This window comes from Plectropomus leopardus, chromosome 12 (assembly GCF_026936395.1).
Source record: "Plectropomus leopardus strain MGB_pleo_1.0 chromosome 12, ASM2693639v1, whole genome shotgun sequence".
Classification (NCBI taxonomy): Eukaryota; Metazoa; Chordata; class Actinopteri; order Perciformes; family Serranidae; genus Plectropomus; species Plectropomus leopardus.
Genome location: NC_142187.1, coordinates 34,185,963 through 34,208,999, shown reverse-complemented (window position 1 = coordinate 34,208,999; position 23,037 = coordinate 34,185,963). Strand labels below are relative to the sequence as shown.

Genomic DNA, 23,037 nt, shown 5'->3' with positions numbered 1-23,037 from the left:
TAGACATGCAACATAGTATATAAAGTAGAAACAAAGACTAAAAAAGTCCAAAAATTCATAATTTGGCATGTTGAAAAAATGGGGGGAAAAAAATCGCATACTATACTATGGCGAAAATGTCAAATTTTGACCCGTTCTAAAAATGCCTGAAAATGACATATACTAGCTTTTAGACATGCAACATAGTATACAAAGTGGAAACAAAGACTAAAAAAGTCCAAAAAACTCATAATTTAGCATGTTGAAAAAATGGGGAAAAAAATCGCATACTATACTATGGCGAAAATGTCAAATTTTGACCCGTTCTAAAAACGCCTGAAAATGGCATATACTAGGTTTTAGAGGCGCAAAATAGTATACAAAGTAGAAACAAATGCTAAAAAAGTCCAAAAAAATGATAATTTAGCATGTTGAAAAAATCACCAAAAATCGCATACTATACTATGGCGAAAATGTCAAATTTTGACCCGTTCTAAAAATGCCTGAAAATGACATATACTAGGTTTTAGACACGCAACATAGTATACAAAGTGGAAACAAAGACCAAAAAAGTCCAAAAAAATGATAATTTAGCATGTTGAAAAAATGGGGAAAAAATCGCATACTATACTATGGCGAAAATGTCAAATTTTGATCCGTTCTAAAAATGCCTGAAAATGACATATAATAGCTTGTAGAGGCGCAACATAGTATATAAAGTGGAAACAAAGACTAAAAAAGTCCAAAAAACTCATAATTTAGCATGTTGAAAAAATGGGGAAAAAAATCGCATACTATACTATGGCGAAAATGTCAAGTTTTGACCCGTTCTAAAATGCCTGAAAATGACATATAATAGCTTGTAGAGGCAAAATAGTATACAAAGTAGAAACAAAAGACCAAAAAGTCCAAAAACTCATAATTTAGCATGTTGAAAAAATCACCAAAAATCGCATACTATACTATGGCGAAAATGTCAAATTTTGACCCATTCTAAAAATGCCTGAAAATGACATATAATAGCTTGTAGAGGCGCAACATAGTATATAAAGTGGAAACAAAGACTAAAAAAGTCCAAAAAACTCATAATTTAGCATGTTGAAAAAATCACCAAAAATCGCATACTATACTATGGCGAAAATGTCAAATTTTGACCCGTTCTAAAAATGGCTAGAAATGACATATACTAGCTTTTAGATATGCAACATAGTATACAAAGTGGAAACAAAGACTAAAAAAGTCCAAAAAACTCATAATTTAGCATGTTGAAAAAATGGGGAAAAAAATCGCATACTATACTATGGCGAAAATGTCAAATTTTGATCCGTTCTAAAAATGCCTAAAAATGACATATACTAGCTTTTAGACATGCAACATAGTATACAAAGTGGAAACAAATGCTAAAAAAGTCCAAAAACTCATAATTTAGCATGTTGAAAAATGGGGAAAAAATACATACTATACTATGGCGAAAATGTCAAATTTTGACCCGTTCTAAAAATGCCTAAAAATGACATATAATAGCTTGTAGAGGCGCAACATAGTATATAAAGTGGAAACAAAGACTAAAAAAGTCCAAAAAACTCATAATTTAGCATGTTGAAAAAATGGGGAAAAAAATCGCATACTATACTATGGCGAAAATGTCAAATTTTGACCCGTTCTAAAAATGCCTGAAAATGACATATACTAGGTTTTAGACACGCAACATAGTATATAAAGTGGAAACAAAGACCAAAAAAGTCCAAAAAAATGATAATTTAGCATGTTGAAAAAATCGCCAAAAATCGCATACTATACTATGGCGAAAATGTCAAATTTTGACTCGTTCTAAAAATGCCTAAAAATGACATATACTAACTTTTAGACATGCAAAATAGTATACAAAGTAGAAACAAAGGCCAAAAAAGTCCAAAAAACTCATAATTTAGCATGTTGAAAAAATGGGGAAAAAATCGCATACTATACTATGGCGAAAATGTCAAATTTTGACTCGTTCTAAAAATGCCTAAAAATGACATATACTAGCTTTTAGACATGCAAAATAGCATACAAAGTGGAAACAAAGACTACAAAAGTCCAAAAAACTCATAATTTAGCATGTTGAAAAAATGGGGAAAAAAATCGCATACTATACTATGGCGAAAATGTCAAATTTTGACCCGTCCCAAAAATGCCTTAAAATGACATATACTAGCTTTAAGACACACAACATAGTATACAAAGTGGAAACAAAGACCAAAAAAGTCCAAAAAACTCATAATTTAGCATGTTGAAAAAATCACCAAAAATCGCATACTATACTATGGCGAAAATGTCAAATTTTGACCCGTTCTAAAAATGCCTGAAAATGACATATAATAGCTTGTAGAGGCGCAACATAGTATACAAAGTGGAAACAAAGACCAAAAAAGTCCAAAAAACTCATAATTTAGCATGCTGAAAAACTGGGGAAAAAAATCGCATACTATACTATGGCGAAAATGTCAAATTTTGACCCGTTCTAAAAATGCCTAAAAATGACATATACTAGCTTTTAGACATGCAACATAGTATACAAAGTGGAAACAAAGACTAAAAAAGTCCAAAAAACTCATAATTTAGCATGTTGAAAAAATGGAGAAAAAATCGCATACTATACTATGGCGAAAATGTCAAATTTTGACCCGTTCTAAAAATGCCTGAAAATGACATATAATAGCTTGTAGAGGCGCAACATAGTATATAAAGTGGAAACAAAGACTAAAAAAGTCCAAAAAACTCATAATTTAGCATGTTGAAAAAATGGGGAAAAAATCGCATACTATACTATGGCGAAAATGTCAAATTTTGACCCGTTCTAAAAATGCCTAAAAATGACATATACTAGGTTTTAGACACGCAACATAGTATATAAAGTGGAAACAAAGACCAAAAAAGTCCAAAAAAATGATAATTTAGCATGTTGAAAAAATCGCCAAAATACATACTATACTATGGCGAAAATGTCAAATTTTGACCCGTTCTAAAAATGCCTAAAAATGACATATACTAGCTTTTAGACATGCAAAATAGTATACAAAGTAGAAACAAAGGCCAAAAAAGTCCAAAAAACTCATAATTTAGCATGTTGAAAAAATGGGGAAAAAATCGCATACTATACTATGGCGAAAATGTCAAATTTTGACTCGTTCTAAAAATGCCTAAAAATGACATATACTAGCTTTTAGACATGCAAAATAGCATACAAAGTGGAAACAAAGACTACAAAAGTCCAAAAAACTCATAATTTAGCATGTTGAAAAAATGGGGAAAAAAATCGCATACTATACTATGGCGAAAATGTCAAATTTTGACCCGTCCCAAAAATGCCTTAAAATGACATATACTAGCTTTAAGACACGCAACATAGTATACAAAGTGGAAACAAAGACCAAAAAAGTCCAAAAAAATGATAATTTAGCATGTTGAAAAAATCACCAAAAATCGCATACTATACTATGGCGAAAATGTCAAATTTTGACCCGTTCTAAAAACGCCTGAAAATGACATATACTAGCTTTAAGACACGCAACATAGTATACAAAGTGGAAACAAAGACCAAAAAAGTCCAAAAAAATGATAATTTAGCATGTTGAAAAAATGGGGAAAAAAATCGCATACTATACTATGGCGAAAATGTCAAATTTTGATCCGTTCTAAAAATGCCTGAAAATGACATATAATAGCTTGTAGAGGCGCAACATAGTATATAAAGTGGAAACAAAGACTAAAAAAGTCCAAAAAACTCATAATTTGGCATGTTGAAAAAATGGGGAAAAAAATCGCATACTATACTATGGCGAAAATGTCAAGTTTTGACCCGTTCTAAAAACGCCTGAAAATGACATGTAACAGCTTGTAGAGGCGCAAAATAGTATACAAAGTAGAAACAAAGACCAAAAAAGTCCCAAAAACTCATAATTTGGCATGTTGAAAAAATCACCAAAAATCGCATACTATACTATGGCGAAAATGTCAAATTTTGACCCGTTCTAAAAATGCCTGAAAATGACATATAATAGCTTGTAGAGGCGCAACATAGTATATAAAGTGGAAACAAAGACTAAAAAAGTCAAAAAAACTCATAATTTAGCATGTTGAAAAAATCACCAAAAATCGCATACTATACTATGGCGAAAATGTCAAATTTTGACCCATTCTAAAAATGCCTAAAAATGACATATACTAGCTTTTAGATATGCAACATAGTATACAAAGTGGAAACAAAGACCAAAAAAGTCCAAAAAACTCATAATTTAGCATGTTGAAAAAATGGGGAAAAAAATCGCATACTATACTATGGCGAAAATGTCAAGTTTTGACCCGTTCTAAAAATGCCTGAAAATGACATATAATAGCTTGTAGAGGCGCAACATAGTATATAAAGTGGAAACAAAGACTAAAAAAGTCCAAAAAACTCATAATTTGGTATGTTGAAAAAATGGAGAAAAAAATCGCATACTATACTATGGCGAAAATGTCAAATTTTGACCCGTCCCAAAAATGCCTTAAAATGACATATACTAGCTTTAAGACACGCAACATAGTATACAAAGTGGAAACAAAGACCAAAAAAGTCCAAAAAACTCATAATTTAGCATGTTGAAAAAATGGGGAAAAAAATCGCATACTATACTATGGCGAAAATGTCAAGTTTTGACCCGTTCTAAAAATGCCTGAAAATGACATATACTAGGTTTTAGACACGCAACATAGTATATAAAGTGGAAACAAAGACTTAAAAAGTCAAAAAAAATGATAATTTAGCATGTTGAAAAAATCGCCAAAAATCGCATACTATACTATGGCGAAAATGTCAAGTTTTGACCCGTTCTAAAAACGCCTGAAAATGACATATAATAGCTTGTTGAGGCGCAACATAGTATACAAAGTAGAAACAAAGACTTAAAAAGTCCAAAAAACTCATAATTTAGCATGTTGAAAAAATGGAGGAAAAAATCGCATACTATACTATGGCGAAAATGTCAAATTTTGACCCGTTCTAAAAATGCCTGAAAATGACATATAATAGCTTGTAGAGGCGCAAAATAGTATACAAAGTAGAAACAAATGCTAAAAAAGTCCAAAAAAATGATAATTTAGCATGTTGAAAAAATCACCAAAAATCGCATACTATACTATGGCGAAAATGTCAAGTTTTGACCCGTTCTAAAAATGCCTGAAAATGACATATAATAGCTTGTAGAGGCGCAACATAGTATATAAAGTGGAAACAAAGACTAAAAAAGTCCAAAAAACTCATAATTTAGCATGTTGAAAAAATGGGGAAAAAAATCGCATACTATACTATGGCGAAAATGTCAAATTTTGACCCGTTCTAAAAATGCCTAAAAATGACATATACTAGCTTTTAGACATGCAACATAGTATACAAAGTGGAAACAAAGACTAAAAAATTCCAAAAAACTCATAATTTAGCATGTTGAAAAAATGGGGAAAAAAATCGCATACTATACTATGGCGAAAATGTCAAGTTTTGACCCGTTCTAAAAATGCCTGAAAATGACATATAATAGCTTGTAGAGGTGCAACATAGTATATAAAGTGGAAACAAAGACTAAAAAAGTCCAAAAAACTCATTATTTAGCATGTTGAAAAAATCACCAAAAATCGCATACTATACTATGGCGGCAATGTCAAATTTTGACCCATCCCAGAAATGCCTGAAAATGACATATTATGCCTTGTAGAGACGCAACATAGTATACAAAGTGGAAACAAAGACCAAAAAAGTCCAAAAAACTCATAATTTGGTATTGTGAAAAAATGGGGAAAAAAATCGCATACTATACTATGGCGTAAATGTCAAATTTTGACCCGTTCTAAAAATGCCTAAAAATGACATATACTAGCTTTTAGACACGCAACATAGTATATAAAGTGGAAACAAAGACTAAAAAATTCCAAAAAACTCATAATTTAGCATGTAGAAAAAATGGGGAAAAAAATCGCATACTATACTATGGCGAAAATGTCAAATTTTGACCCGTTCTAAAAACGCTGGAAAATGACATATAACAGCTTGTAGAGGCGCAAAATAGTATACAAAGTAGAAACAAATGCTAAAAAAGTTAAAAAAAAAATGATAATTTAGCATGTTGAAAAAATCACCAAAAATCGCATACTATACTATGGCGAAAATGTCAAGTTTTGACCCGTTCTAAATACGCCTGAAAATGACATATACTAGCTTTTAGACACGCAACATAGTATACAAAGTGGAAACAAAGACCAAAAAAGTCCAAAAAAATGATAATTTAGCATGTTGAAAAAATCGCCAAAAATCGCATACTATACTATGGCGAAAATGTCAAATTTTGACCCGTTCTAAAAATGCCTGAAAATGACATATAACAGTTTGTAGAGGCGCAACATAGTATACAAAGTAGAAACAAAGACCAAAAAAGTCCAAAAAACTCATAATTAGCATTTTGAAAAAATTTAATATTGAGCCATTTCACTGTTTTTTGTGATCTGCAGAGAAATTATCGATAACACCGGTAAGGAGAATGGAATCGACATTGTGATGCCAGAGAGGACTTACCATTTGATCGCAGAGTCTGCCGAGGATGCCAGGTAAGTTCTGTTTGTTTCAGACACAGATGGAGTCTGACCCTAAAGACACTTAATATAAAGCTAACGTCAATCCTGAAGCCCCTCCAACCCCTTTTTTTCATTTTATTTCCCCCAAAAACCTCCTTTCACACTGACATACACACAGTATTACAGACGCTTTCAGTCAGAAGCAGCATAATGAGAAAGGGGTATTGTGGCTGATGGGTTTGCGTGCCAGTTGCCCCTGGCAACACATTGATTTCCTGTCAGAGGGACAGTCCACTTCCTTCATATATATGTCTGGTGTGATAGGAGTGTGTTTGAGTGTGTGTGTGTGTGTGTGTGTGTGTGTGTGTGTGTGTGTGTGTGTGTGTGTGTGTGTGTGTGTGTGTGTGTGTGTGTGTGTGTGTGTCCATTTGCTTGTTGGCAGCAGGCTTACAGTCCCAGTCTCTCTCTGTGTGAGCCAACATCAGCTCCATATGTCTGAGTCAGAATTAGTGTGAACACAGAATTTCCTTCATATATTTCATACTTATATCTGTAGTTATTATTGCTCTTGTTTTCTGTACAGTATATTGACACGAAAAGACTAATCAGGATGCATTAATAATATTAATAGCACATTTTCCAAAAAAGTCATTTCTTACACTTGAATATTGTGCTTGACAAGTTATTTGAGTTCTAAGAAAATTATTTAACATTTGAAAAATACATAATCTAACATGAGACACTAAACTGCTGAAATAAACACACCAATCGTACATGTACATAAAAGTATATCAGGAAAATAGTTTTACCTGAAAATCTTTAAATGTGAACTGAAAGGAGACATTTTTTGTTTTTTGTTTTAAATCTTTACACAATTATACCCTTGTTTGATGAGCGAACTACACCAGAAATAGCCCAAAATAAACTTTGTCTCTTGTCACGATGATGAAGCCTGTGTCGTCTCTATGATTACAGCCAGTGGTTCAGCGTGCTGAGTCAGGTCCACGGTTCGACAGAGCAGGAGATCAGAGAGATGCACGATGAGCAGGCCAACCCCCAGAATGCTGTGGTGAGTACTGCAGAAGAAGCAAAGCACTCTGGTAAATGGAGTTGCATTAACAGTTATGATACAATCTGCTGCTTCTATAAAGAAAAATGCTTTTTTGGTTTTGGTGCTAAAAACATACTTATGGTTACATAGTCACATTATGTGTTAAAACAACAGGATGGAGCCAGAATCTTCTTTCTGAATCATCACAACATAATAAACATTGTCAAATGTGTTTCTATTCATGACTGTTCTTTTTTTTATGGAATTTACTGCAATTGTGCTACCTCTAAAATGTATTTAATCAATCTGAGCACACTTCTTTGTGTATTTCATGTTCATGCCACCTGCCTTTTGTTCTGCTCAATTCTCTAGTCCTTTGTAGTGAACTAACAGGACACAGATTTGTTTGAAATGCCGTATCCTTTCCTCAGTGTCGGACCTGTGAGTGAATGTGTTGCTGCTTTTATCCCTGTGTGTGTGAGAGACACATAATTGGTTTCCACGGGGCAGAGGAAGGTCAAACTCATTATCCAAAGCCTGAACACTGTCACTGAACCTTCCTCTCTCCCTCTGTCTCCTCAGGGCACGTTGGATGTGGGGATGATCGATTCGGTTTGTGCGTCAGATAATCCGGAAAGGTGAGGACCTACATCACACATCACGTCTTCGGATTTTCTTTGTGCACACCTGCAATGGTTGACTGTTTGTTTCACACACTGTAGCAAAGGAAAGAAGAAAAGAAAAAGTGTTAGTTAGATTAAAGTGTTTTCATGCTGCTTTTCACATTTGCATTAGATATCCCTGTCGAAAAAAAATTCAAATTTTGACATGTTCTGAAAATGCCTGAAAATGACATATTATAGCTTGTAGAGATGCAACATAGTATACAAAGTAGAAACAAAGGCAAAAAAAAAGTCCCAAAAAATGATAATTTAGCATGTTGAAAAAATTGCCAAAAATCTCATACTATACTATAGCAATAAATGTCAAATTTTGACCCGTCCCAAAAATGCCTGAAAATGACATATTATAGCTTGTAGAGACGCAACATCATAAACAAACTGGAAAAAAGGCCAAAAAAGGCTAAAAATCCTCTGAATTTAGCATGTTGAAAAAATGGCAACAAATTTGCATGCTATGCTATGGCGAAAAATGTCAAATTTTGACCCGTCCCAAAAATGCCTGGAAATGAAATATAATAGCTTGTAGAGACGCAACATAGTATACAAAGTGGAAACAAAGGCCAAAAACATCCAAAAAACTCATAATTTAGCATGTTGAAAAAATGGGGAAAAAATTTGCATACTATACTATGGCGAAAATGTCAAATTTTGACCCGTTCTAAAAATGCCTAAAAATGACATATACTAGCTTTTAGACACGCAACATAGTATACAAAGTGGAAACAAAGACTAAAAAAGTCCAAAAACCTCATAATTTAGCATGTTGAAAAAATGGGGAAAAAAATCGCATACTATACTATGGCGAAAATGTCAAATTTTGACCCGTTCTAAAAATGCCTGAAAATGACATATTATAGCTTGTAGAGGCGCAAAATAGTATACAAAGTGGAAACAAAGACCAAAAAAGTCCAAAAAACTCATGATTTAGCATGTTGAAAAAATCACCAAAAATCGCATACTATACTATGGCGAAAATGTCAAATTTTTACCCGTCCCAGAAATGCGTGAAATTGACATATTATGCCTTGTAGAGACACAACATAGTATACAAAGTGGAAACAAAGACCAAAAAAGTCCAAAAAACTCATAATTTGGCATGTTGAAAAAATGGGGAAAAAAATCGCATACTATACTATAGCGAAAATGTCAAATTTTGACCCGTTCTAAAAACGCCTGAAAGTGACATATAATAGCTTGTAGAGGCGCAAAATAGTATACAAAGTGGAAACAAATGCTAAAAAAGTCCAAAAAAATGATAATTTAGCATGTTGAAAAAATGGCCAAAAATCACATACTATACTATGGCAATAAATGTCAAATTTTGACCCATCCAAAAAATGGCTGAAAATACATATAATAGCTTATAGGCATGCTACATAGTATACAAAGTCGAAACAAAGGCCAAGAAAGGCTTAAAAAGTCATAATTTAGCATGTTCAAAAAATTGGGAAAAATTTTTATACTATACTATGGCAATAAATGTCAAATTTTGACCCGTCCAAAAAATGCCTGAAAATGACATATTATAGCTTGAAGAGACGTAACATAGTATCTAAAGTCGAAACAAAAACCAAAAAAGTCCAGAAAACTCAAAATTTGGTATTTTGAAAAAATGGCCAAAAAATCGCATACTATACTATGGCGAAAATGTCAAATTTTGACCCGTCACAAAAATGCCTGAAAATGACATATTATAGCTTGTAGAGACGCAACATAGTATACAAAGTGGAAACAAAGATAAAAAAAAGTCCAAAAATTTTTTTCAGAATTGAACATGTTGCAAAAATGGCAACAAATTGTCATACTATACTATGGCGAAAATGTCAAGTTTTGACCCAACTCAAAAATGGCTGAAAATGACATTTTATAGCTTGTTGAGATGCAACATAGTATACAAAGTGGAAACAAAGGCCAAAAAAGGCTAAAATTGATACCACACTATGACATTAACATGATTTATTGGAATATAACCTACACTATTACATTTTTAGGACTTTTAAGATCACAAACAAACTCAGGAGGTGATTCATGATTTTTTCAACATACTTTACTATGAATTTTTTACCATTTATTTTGACAACATACTACATTATGATATTTCTTTGAAGTTTTTTGGACAATTTAATTAACTGTGTAGTTTTTATTTATTTGTTGGGCGACTAACTATACTATGATGTTTTAGGATTTTTTGGATGACATACAATACTATGACATATGATTTTTTTTCAACAAAAAACTATACAATTACATTTGTTTTCTTTGTACTTCATACTATACTGTGACATTTTTAGGATTTTTAGGATGGTACATCGTTTTTCATCTACTTTGAAAGTGACTGAAATTGTTATTTTGGAAATTGTGATGATGTCTTCTCTGTGTCTCTCATTATTATCAATATTCCCATAAACCAAATGTCTCCATACTCACAGGCCAAACTCCTTCGTCATGATCACGGCGAACCGCGTCCTGCACTGCAACGCCGACACGCCCGAGGAGATGCACCACTGGATCACTCTGCTGCAGCGCTCCAAGGGAGACACCCGCGTGGACGGGCAGGAGTTCATCATCAGAGGTGACAGCCCGATCGCTTAACGTCCCTTTGTCTTTGTATCTCAGAGGACGGCTCCGAGGCTGCAGTCTCCCCTAGAATCAGAATCAGGAAAATAAATCAGAAATACAGTTTTGTTGTGGAAGTTGGTGACTTGTTGTGACAGTTATGACTTTTTAAACTTTTTTACTTGTTCAGTTTTAGCTCATTTTGAAACTTCAAAAGTGGAAAATCATTGCTGATGTGTTCAAATAAATAGCATTAGTAGCATTAATAGCATTTTTTTTAATTGCACAAATACTAGATATATATTAAAAAAAAACAAAAAAAACGTGTGGATAAAATAAATAGCTCTGTGTTTGAAATTTACAATGAAAAAAATAAATTTTTAAAAATTAAAGTTTTTACACATTTTTTAAAGGCATTTTAAAAAACAGGTGAAGAAACACTCAAATTTTTCAGAATTTTCAAATTAAAGACAAAAACTTCCAAAGTATTTTGTGTAATTTGCGTGTATAAGTACAATAATCTGCATCAAATTCAACATTTGGAAAAATTCTACAGGTTGAATTGCAGTGAAAAGACACAAAATTCAAGCCATAAATACCTGATTTAATTTTTTTCCCCCAAAAGGTTGGTTGCACAAAGAGATGAAGAACAGTACCAAAACCTCACTGAAGCTGAAAAAGCGCTGGTTCCTGCTTACCCACAATTCCCTGGACTACTATAAGAGCTCCGAACGTAACGCCCTGAAGCTGGGAACGCTGGTGCTCAACAGCCTCTGCTCAGTGGTTCAGCCCGACGAAAAGGTCTTCAAGGACACTGGTGAGAAAAGAAAAATTAAAAAATGATTCTGGTGTCTTGTGTGTGTGATTAACCCTTTGAGACTTACGCAAACTGGCTTGATGTCTTCCAAAAACATAAAAGACAACGAGCAACCAATAAAGAAATGACCCAAAAAATTAGCAAAAACATTGTAAAAGTACAAGAAAATTGTCTGGAAAAATAGAAAAATAATGAATAAACATATATAATTATGCTAATTATAAATATATATTTTTGGACATTTTTCCTTAGTGTCTTAAAAAATAATAACAATAAAAATCCAAATGAAATCAAGCCACGTTGCTCCGTTTTTGAAGGTTTAAACTCGCGCAAAGGCGTCTGAACACAGCACAAGAAAAGTGATGCGGATGCAGGTTTCAAAGGGTTAAACACTGAACTGAATTCAGACGTTCGTAGCTTTGCCATGTCGTTCACCGTGACTCATTTCGTGCGACTCTTCTTGGTGTCGTCCTCCTGACAGGCTACTGGAACGTGATCGTGTACGGCCGTAAACACTCGTACCGTCTGTACTGTAAGCTGCTGAACGAGGCCACGCGCTGGGCCAACTCCATCCAGAACGTCATCGACACCAAAGCGCCGATCGACACGCCGACGCAGCAGCTCATCCAGGACATCAAGGTAGGACGCCTGTTCAACGCTCCATCCGTCACTCTGAAACCGCTGTTTCTGCCATAATCATTATTCTCAGATTCAGGTCTCATCGGCCTAATCCTGTGAAACCTGGACAGAAAACCTCGGATCATTTTTCATTTTTCTTGTTTTTGAGCCTTTAAACCTAAAATTGGTTTGATGTTTTTTCAAAACATGAGAGAAAAAAAAGCAATTAGCAACTTGGTAAGAAATGTTCCACAAATAGCCAGAAATTAGCAGATTTAGAAAAATATATATTAAAATAAGTAGAGGAAGAGTTCAATTGCCAAAAAAAGATAAAAACTAAAAAAAGGATAAAATTATTATAACTATAAATATATGTATAATTACCATATTTACATATATATATATAATGACAGCTGGGATAGCTCCAGCCCCTCAACAACCCTTACGAGGTGGTTATGGATAACGAATTAATGAATAATAACATTTAAAACAGTGTTACACAAATTATTGTATTTTAAAACAATTTTTTCAGGTTTGCTTTTTACTTCTTTTTTTTGGTGAATTTTTTCAATCTATTTATTTATTTATTTTACAAATTTTCTGTTAAATTTTTGGGTATTTTTTTTCTTAAGTTGCTGAGAGAAATTAAGATCATTTGCTCAGGTTTCAAAGGGATAAATGACTGTATTGACAAATTCACCAGCTGCTCCAGATCGAGTCAAAGTCAGACTGAGCCGACGTAAAGACGTCAGTCCTCGTTTCAGATCTTTAGCTCGGTGAACGCTCAGGTCAGCAGCTCTGCTCTGCTCTCTGCAGGAAAACTGTCTCAACTCGGAGGTGGTGGAGCAGATCTACAAGAGGAACCCCATCCTTCGCTACAGTCATCACCCGCTGCACTCGCCGCTGCTGCCGCTGCCCTACGGAGACATCCACCTCACCAGTGAGTCGCACAGAAACTGAAACATCATCAAATATAAATTCCATTTTTATTTTTCATTTTAAACTAAGCATGTTATTTAATAATTAATTTTCACACTTTGCTGTCTGTGATAATTTATGCATGAATTACAGATTCAGGAATCCAGTTCTTACATCGCTTTAAAAATCAAGTTTTAATGGATGTTATTAGTTAATCTGTTTTCTTTTTTTATGCTTTTTAATGTAAATATTCTGAAACAGGTTCAGGTTTTACCCGTCTGACTGAGATGACTTCAGAATGACAGAACATGGATATGAACACACCTGCTCATCAGCTTTTGTTAAAAATAAATTCAGAAATGTCAATATTTGTGTTGCATTGCACTGTGTCGTACCGCGTTATTATTTAATGAGAGGAACTGAGTTTTGAGAGTAAAAAAGCTGTTTGTTCTTTTTAACTTAATGCGTTGTTTTTCATTCTTAATTTAGCAGAAGAATAAACAGCTGTTTTTTTAATGTTTCACAAGGTACATAAAATCGTAATAACTTTCCTTAATCAATTATTGGTAAAATTAACAATCGATTAATCAACTAATTATCTGAAAAAAACATGAAACCTTTGCCTATTTCAAACAATAGCAAATCTTTTTTTTCATAATCAAAGCTCGCAGCAACATATTGCGAATATTTTCTATTTTTTATGAAGATGTGTAAATGCAGCACCAAAAAATTATGTTGATCCAGGTTTTCAAAGGGTTAACCCAGAGAAGCCAGCAGAACCTCCTTTGCTATAAATCACAGAACAATGTTGAGTTAACCACAAACAGCGATGTGCAACAAGAAGCTTCGTGACCATCAAACACTCGACTAACCTCCTCCCTCTCCTCCTCAGCGCTGAGAAACAGGAGCTACACGACGCTGCAGGAGGAGGCCCTCAAAGTCTTCAGCTCTCTGCAGCACCTGGAGGGCGTGGCCGACCCGGTGCCCATCATCCAGGGCATCCTGCAGACCGGCCAGGAGCTCAAACCGCTGCGGGACGAGCTCTACTGCCAGCTGATCAAGCAGACGACGCGGCCGCCGCAGCCAGGAAGCCCCGGGAACCTCTGCAGCTGGAAGATCCTGGCCTGCATGTGCTGCACCTTCATCCCGACCAGGAGCATCCTCCGATACCTCAAGTTCCACCTGAAGAGGTATAAACAGGTCTACAGGTGGAGGGAGACGGGAGGAGTGTTTTAGGGGACGCAATGGACTTTTCTTTAAAGATAAACCCTTTGAAACCGGAGCAGTTTCCGATTTTTATTTGTTTCTTTAAAGAAATTCAACCAATTTCTTCAAGTTTCAAAAGTTTAAATGCTTGTGAACGGCGTCTGAATACTGTACAGGAAAACTGATGCTGATCCCAGTTTAAAGGGTAAATGTTCAGAGTTTATATATTTGTCTTATTGTTGGTGGAATCTCTCACCATGACCAAATCAAATCCAAAGAAAATTTAAAAAACAGAAACTGGAAATGACCTGAAAAAATGCGATAAAAATAAGAGATTGATAAAAAACAATAAATACATTGTTTTTTTATAACTAAATTGAATAAACAACTGATTTAATTATAAATATAATATCTGGACATTTCTTTCATTTCTTAAAAATAATTTTCTGAAAATTCTCTCTATCTCTATTTCTTCAAGTTAATTTTCGGGTAATTTGCTCGCGACCTTTTAATTATTTCTTGCAATGTGCAGGACATTTTTTGCGAATTTGCTTTTAACAGAAATAAAACTAATTTCTTCAGGTTTCAAAGGTTTGAATGCTTGTGAACGCTGTCTGAACACCACAAAAGAAAACTGTCCATCCACATTTTAAAGGGTTCATGCTCAGATTTTATATTTGTATCATAATGTTTGTAAAATCTTTCACCTTGACCGATCCAAATCGCTCTCTCCGCAGGACTCGAGAGCTCCTCCCCGGTTCGGAGATGGATCGTTACGCCGCCTTCGCCCTGGAGTCTCTGAGGAAGACTCGAGCCAGAGAGAACGTCCCGTCGCAGGAGGAGATCCGCTCCATCGTGGCCCGGCAGGACATGAGCACCACCGTTCACTGCCACGGAGGAGGATCCTGCAAGATCACCATCAACTCGCACACAACAGCCGGAGAGGTCAGTGACAGCTTTCATCAGATCTCACCTCAACTGCACATCTCAGAAAATCAAACCGCAGATTATTAGACAGTGCCCCTAAAAACCGTGTTTGCATGTTGTTCTGTGTGTGTGTGTGTGTGTGTGTGTGTGTGTGTGTGTGTGTGTGTGTGTGTGTCAGGTGGTGGAGAAGCTGATCCGAGGCCTCGCCATGGAGGACAGCAGGAACATGTTTGCTCTGTTTGAACACAACGACACCACAGAGAAAGCCATCGAGAGCCGCACAGTGGTGGCTGACGTGCTCGCCAAGTTTGAAAAGTAAGCGCCGCCGTGCCTGCGAGCGTTTGGAAGTGTATGTTTTTGTGTGTGAAGCAGACGAGTGTTTTCTGCTGCCAGTCCTAAAAAGTCTCTCTGGTCTCCAGGCTCTCAGCCAGCCCAGACGAACACAACACCGGCTGGAAGTTTTACTTCAAGCTCTACTGCTTCCTGGACACAGACAACGTTCCCAAAGACAGCGTGGAGTTTGCCTTCATGTTTGAACAGGTAAGACACAACCAAACACGCGTTTTCCTTCATGGAGAGCCGTCTGACTGACAGATGATCCGTCTGAGCTTATCAGCTAATCTGCAGCCGCAATTAAAAACCAGCAAAACTGACAGAAAACAGGGTTTCAGCTAACCATTAAGTCCATCTTATTCTTGAGAACGTGATATCTCAAGAACACCTTGAGGTAATTCCTTTAAATTTGGCACAAACGTTAACTTAGACTAACACTGAACTGTTCCACAAACATTTGCAAAAAGTTATGCCCAAAGGTTTTCACAATTTTGTATTCCTCAGAGTAAGACATCCAAAAACTTGTAGTGTAATCTGTAGTATGACAATCAGTATTGCAAACTTTTTTATCATTGGCTCAAATCTCACTTCATAATAAATCCAGTTTTTCTTTTTGTATTGTACTTTCAAAATGCAAGCTTAAAAAAATGGACTTACTGGGACAGTTGATGTGGAAGCTGTCTGATGCTGTATTTTCTGTGTCTGCTGTCTTCAGGCCCATGAAGCCGTCATTCGTGGTCAGTATCCGGGCCCCGAGGAGACTCTTCAGTTCCTGGCCGCCCTCAGACTTCAGTACCTCCTGGGCGATCACAGCTCCCAGGCCAACGTCCCTGAAATGTCCCAGGTGTTCCCCATGGTGCGGTTGCGGGCCCGGGTCCAGAACTCAGCCAAGACGTTCGCTCCGGGCACCGGCTCGGTGGCCGAACGCTCGGGGACGTCAGAGAGGAAACGCTCGAGCTTCCTGGAAGGAACGCTGAGGCGGAGCTTCAGGAGCGGCTCGGTGAGTCGGCAGAAGCTGGAGGAGGAGAACAGCCTCGAGGCGTGGATGAGGGAGGAGGCGGCGGCGGTGAGAACCAGCGTGATGGACAAGTGGAAGAAGCTGCAGGGGATGAACCAGGAACAGGCAATGGTCAAATACATGGCTGTGGTGAAGGAGTGGCAGGGATACGGATCCACGCTGTTCAACGTGGAGGTGAGGACAGAAATAATGTCACGTTTTTCATTTGTTTGCTTATTTAGTGGATCCTTTATTTGAATATTTGCTGTCAGATTTAAGGAAATTATATTATTTCAGTTGTTCTTGTTGCTTTTTTTAAAGAAGTGACAGTTGGTGTTTAGAATTATTGGAATTCATTTATTTATTTTTTATATCAGGGGATTCAAGAAAATACTTTGTGATAACCTGATGAAGGTATTTGTACTGAAACATTGTTATTAGAGTTCACTCTGCTTTCGTTGGCCCTTCGTCTTCTCCGTTTTCACTCTACCAATTATAATTCAGTAAGAGAAAATGGATTTTTCTCCAAAAAGGCCATTTTATTTTTTGATACTTTACACAGACTTATACTTTGTACTTTTACTTGAGTATTTGAAGTGCAGGACTTTTACTTGTATCTGAGTATTTCTGCTCTGTGGTGTTGCTACTTTTACTGAAGATCTGAATCCTTCCTCCATCTCAGATATCTGAGCCGAAGCACGATAAAGGCCAGCCCTCATGCTTTTTGTTTCTGCTTGTCTTTTAGTGTCGGGACGGCACGTTCCCCGCCGAGCTGTGGTTGGGCGTGAGTCGTGAGGCGATATCGGTGTACAAGCGAGGGGAGCCGTGGCCTCTGGAGGTTTTCCCGTATGAACAGATTCTCTCCTTTGGAGCGCCGCTGGCCAACGCCTACAAGATCGCCGTGGAGGGCCGAGAGCTGATGTTTGAAACGCAAATGGTTCGTACAACAGATACCTCTTGGTTTCTTGATGTTGAAATAAATTATTTACATTTTGTGAAGGACATTTATTAGAACTGAAATCATTTAACGGTTAACCAGTGGCTCCTATTCACATGTCAACTCTAAAAGCACGCATGAATTTATTGATGGTTGTATCGGAATAAATGCTGATGTGACTAAATCCTCACAAATTTAGAAAGCATGCAGAAAAAGAAACCAAGCACCAACCTTTAATCTTTGAATATCATGACCCGCATTGACGCTCCTCCTCCTCTTCCTCTGCAGGTGATGGACATCGCCAAGCTGATGAAGGCCTACATCAGCATGATCGTCAAGAAGCGCTACAGCAACTGTCAGTCCGTCAGCAGCCACGGCAGCCAGTGCAGCGCCTGGTGAACTCCGCCCCTTTAACCTTTCACCTTAAGGCCACTTGCCGGAGTGCCGCGGACGGTCGAGCGTGGCCGCCGTTGGCCGCGCATGGACGCCAATCCTCGGCGCTCTGGAGAGAGCAGCTCGTACATCTGACATGTCAGACTGACTCTGTGAATGCTGGAGACAAACCACAATGCTCTTCATGTTAATCAGCTCAAATTATTATTTTTGACTGGTTTCATTCCAAAACATTAAACATCCGCGTCTGATACAACTTTTAACGAAAGCAGATCATTTCATGCTGGAAGGATCAGCTGTTCAGGCTCAGCTCTGCTACAGTTCACACACAGAAAAACAACCTGAACCATTTCTCAGCGTCAAAGAGTGAGAGTGTAAACAAACCAACTACAAGAAACGACCTAAGAATATTAGATTATCACGATGAGAGAAAATTAAGGGATGACGCTCACAATCAATCAGAACACGAGCGCAGAGGAGTCAACATGCTGAACTCAACTTTCAGAAATTTCAATCAAATTTCTTTGTCAGCTTTTCGAAGCTTTCTCCAACAAACAAGCTACACGAGTCGTGTAATTTTTACGAAACCATGAGTTTTGTAATAAGGCCGAGCAGACTTACAAAACTCGGAAGTTATCCGGCTCAGCTGCCAGAAAAAAAAATGTTGGCATTGTACATTTCTACAAATACTCAAATATGTTACTTTTATGCTTTTCATATGTGTCATATTTATGTTTTTAAAATGACGTCGTATATGAGCTGACTCTTCATCAGGAGGTGAAGGTGAATCACTGAGGACGTGACTGCAAAGCCGCAGGCTCATGCAGATTACTGTTTGAGACCAAAAAAACAGTTTTTTAGGAGGAGATGCACCACTATTGTTCCACCAGGGCAGCGCCACAAAAAGTAGCTGTTTTATATGAAACGTGGCTGTATTTCCTGACAAAACTGTGCCACCGAAAATGGCTAAACATTATCCTTTTGGTTCTAGTGCATAAAGCTAACAACACCAACGCAGATTTTAAACGTTTCTGCTACAAAAAAGCTTAAAATGTAACATATCGGGAACATATAATGCCAACATTTAACCTACAGTTAACCTTCATTAACCTTAACATAATTTACCATTTCATGAATTAATTTGCCTCCTGAAGCCGTGAAGGGATCAAGAACCTCGAATCTAAGGTTTACAGGATAACATCTACATGATTAACAATATTTTATTTGACATAGAAACAATCTGTTTAAGTGCATTTAGGATTACTCAATTTTGTGTTCAACAGCAAAATCCAAAAGAGTACCCACATGTCTTAGTCCAGGGTCAAAATAACAGCGATGTCTAATGTTTTGGAATAAAACGGTTCATTTCTTCCTGATGCAGATGTTGCAGGATGGGGCTGTTTGTTACTGAGGTTTTTGTTCGTGTCTGTTAATGTGTGAGAATCTGACTTTAAGAGAAGCGCATCTACACATCTGAATGTAAAAAAAAAGAAGCAGAGAAGGTAAAGAAAAGAAAATAGTTAAAGCCTAAAGCCTTTTCCTCTGCTCTGAAAACTCTGGGACTTCACCTTCTATACAAACTTTGTCCAGGATGATTGATCCGTTCACTGTAAATAATATGCAACTGTACTCGTCTCAAGCATTTCAAGTTTGTGATTGATTGTTTCGAATGATTTGCCGACGACTTTGAGGGTCACACAAGTGCCTGTGCAAACTAAAGCAGGGCGAACTGAACTCGACTTTGTCTTATTGATGCCACTCTCGTTCCAATGCGAACGAATTCTGGAAGGTGCTCCCATGTTCCCTTTAACTGCCAATTTACTTTTACACTGCAGACTTTGTCCAGCTGCACAAGTCATCCAAGCTAAAGTCTTTTCTAATAGTCCAAACGCCTGCATCAGACGGACTGCTGCAACACCTGTGCACCTCTGAGGCAAAGTTGAATTTAAATTGGAAGATGGTTAAACAGATATGTCTGCAAGAGAATGGACCCAGTGTGGCTGGAGAATTTAGTTTCAGACGCAGTTTTGAGAACAGTTTTGAATTGAAGCTGGTACCAAATTTCCATGAATTGTTAAGTTCATATTGCAATGCTTTCATATGGTAAAACAATATAAGGATCCCAGGATTAGCAAAAATCTAACATTCCTGTCTGGTTATGTTGTCCATAAACAGTTTTGTAATTAATTATACAGAAAATAAACTATACTGCAATAGAACATTACATATACTAATAGCCCACTCTTAAAGGTTAATTTCAGTATTTTCTAACTTGGCCCTTATTTTTCCATGTTTTGTGCTCTAAAAGTCTAACGGGAACATGAGTTTTTGACATTGGTCCAGGCAGCAGGCAGTGGTGCGATGTATCGATTCATGTTCATACTGTCAGTTTATTTCAATGAAAAGTGCTCGTGTTTACGACTGACAGGCTGAGATATTGAGTTATTGTTATTATTATTGTCCATCAGTTTATGGAAAGGATGCCTACTTTTTGTTTAGGAGTCAACTCTTTTTTTGTTTAACCAGAAGACGCCCCAAAAGCGCCATCACCAAACTCGCCAGACTGTACAGAACATCGTATTTTCACTTTAACCGTGTGAATGAAGGGTGAAACGAGGAGCACAGATTGCTTTTGTGAGTTTTATTTCGTTTCTGTTGACTTTGAAGGAAGTGTGTGATGATAAAATCACTATTTATTTAAATGGAGTCTCATGAGTTTGGCGACAGCAATTTTTGGCTGTTTCTGGTTTAACAAAAAGGATCTTGCTTTTTATCAAAGGGATCTACCTCTGTAGGGATCCGTCGGCCTGTTACAATAACAGTCTGCCCGTCAATGACAAAAACAAACACTTTAGGTGGAAACATGCCTTGAGAGTTCACATGACAAACTATTTCTGCCGTCTGTAGCGCTCTTCCTCAAAAGTAGACCAGTTTTAAAAATACTTGTTCCTTTTAGTCACAAAGACACAAAAACATAGGAAAAATGGGTCCAGACTTTAAAATACTGAACTTGAATAAGAACAAAACGTGTTTAAAGAATCTTTAAAGAATCTTTTCTCTAAAACAACGATCATTTTTGTTGCATTGCAACGACACAAACATTCCCTTTAAAGAGTAAGTACACCCCCAACGGCAGAAATGATCGTCTTCCTCCAAACCGACAGATGCAGCAGTCTTACTGTGTGATATATACAGCTTTAAAACGCTATTTTAACTCTTGAAACATAATTAGAAATATGTGGATGATTTAAACAATCAGGTTTAGTTTGGACGACTTGCTCGGCTGGACGGTTTGCAGCGTAACATTCCTACAGCAGCATTTCACTGGAGCTCCGCAGGCGGCAGATCCTTCCAAAGACGCGTGTGCAGGTTTTCTTCCACAGTGCCTTGTTGTATATTGTGTACACTTATTTTGTTTCCTGTGTGTGGTTTCTTCATTTTTTTGGTATAATGTGCAATGTTATATATATAAATATATATATTATATAATCAAGTGGCTGTACATTTTATACTGTAAGTCTTTGCCTTCTATTTTTTTCTCCTGAATGATGACCAGATGGTGATTTTCTCAAGATAAAAAACTTGTATTTTTCATCTGACTGACAGTGGATCTTTGACACATTACTGGTATCATGTTTTTTATCTGTATTAGCTGTGTTATGTATTGAAAGGATGATTCTGAAAATAAATGGTTACATATTTGGTTTGAAGTCATAGTCGCTGTTTTATTCTTCTTTTTTCTACACTTGTTTAACAGACTGGATCAACAACAGTGGTTTTAGGTTTTGGGTCACTTTTATTCAGCTAGTTTGAGATCAGTTTGGTGCCAGACATTTGACACAGGGGACAGTGCATTCATCAGAAGGTCTTGACAAACTAGACCAGAGAAAAAAAAATATTATAACTTACCCATTAATGTTGTCTGTTCCTTGTTCCATCTAACCAGCCGAATCGCAGGAACATCTTCACGAATTTGGCAACAGATGGCCATGGAAAAAGCACTGCAAGTAGAAAAAACGGTTTAAAAAAAGCCAAAAGACTAAATCTTTCAACTTTATAATCCACAAATGGGAACAAAAACCATGTCCAAAGCATGTGCATACTTTTTTGTGTTCCCTGAAAACACTTTTAATTGTGTTTGAGACCCTTGCAGAGCATTTTAAAGTTACATTAAACACTTACTTAGTTATATACTTTAAGTGTACTATGTTGCTACTTTGCAAATACAGAATACTTATCAATAAACATAATATCAACATAATACCAGTATCAATATGCTGGCGTAGATTATCAGCTGATAGTACTTTAGAAAAGCAGAATAATGCTGCTATAAACAGATAACTTCCGCTGGTGGAGCGACCAATTTCCGGATTGTGCCAGGCATGTTTTCAAAAAATAATTTTTTAAGCCACAGCTGTGTTTAAATGCTATATAGTACATAAAGTATTTCAATACTTTAATTAGTTTGGCTCACCTCCAAGAACAGCTCGGGCTCTGAAACTGAACTCTTGGAGAGAGGCTGAACTCCCGATTCTTCCGAAAATGCGCAGGATAAGATGCTCCAGGTGAGTGTGGAGATATTCAAGAGCCCGCGACAGAGAACACAACAGGAGAACCCGTTGAGAGAAAAACAAAGGGAGAACATGTGGAGAGAAAAAAGAGAGAAACCTGTCACAGGTTGTCAGTGGAAACAATCTATGATGTCATCAGTGATATCTATGATCATCAGTGACATCATCAGTGACATCATAGTGTTGCCTCTGGCAGGTAAAATACAACAATCATAACCTCTCTGTTTTGTTCTCTCCACAGGTTCTCCTGTTCTTCTTGTCTGTTTCCATCACCACACAGATAAGCATTGACGAAAATGAGAAAAATAAAAAAATAACTTTTGAACACTGTAATTGTTATGCTCAAGCTACATGTTTAATGAAGCTGCTTAGCGTCTGCGTCTGACAACACGCCTGCGTCTGCGAGCAGCGGAGGACCTGCGGGGTCTCCGTCTGCGGATGGGGCGGGAAGCCTGTCTGCGTCTGC

The 23,037-nt window shown here is 36.7% G+C and overlaps 1 protein-coding gene across 1 annotated transcript in view; it reads left to right on the top strand.

The window, feature by feature from the left end:
- myo10 (myosin X) overlaps nt 1-21,710 on the top strand; it is a 161,579-nt gene extending 139,869 nt beyond the window's left edge. The window contains exons 28-41 of the mRNA XM_088085923.1: nt 6,502-6,597; nt 7,540-7,633; nt 8,198-8,253; nt 10,728-10,870; nt 11,480-11,671; nt 12,153-12,310; nt 13,106-13,229; nt 14,100-14,397; nt 15,151-15,358; nt 15,519-15,655; nt 15,760-15,880; nt 16,389-16,865; nt 17,416-17,607; nt 17,896-21,710. Coding sequence (XP_087942049.1) covers nt 6,502-6,597; nt 7,540-7,633; nt 8,198-8,253; nt 10,728-10,870; nt 11,480-11,671; nt 12,153-12,310; nt 13,106-13,229; nt 14,100-14,397; nt 15,151-15,358; nt 15,519-15,655; nt 15,760-15,880; nt 16,389-16,865; nt 17,416-17,607; nt 17,896-18,006 — 2,407 coding nt within the window. The 3' untranslated portion in view covers nt 18,007-21,710. The remainder of the gene's footprint in view (nt 1-6,501; nt 6,598-7,539; nt 7,634-8,197; nt 8,254-10,727; nt 10,871-11,479; nt 11,672-12,152; nt 12,311-13,105; nt 13,230-14,099; nt 14,398-15,150; nt 15,359-15,518; nt 15,656-15,759; nt 15,881-16,388; nt 16,866-17,415; nt 17,608-17,895) is intronic.
- The last annotated feature ends 1,327 nt before the right edge of the window (nt 21,711-23,037 follow it).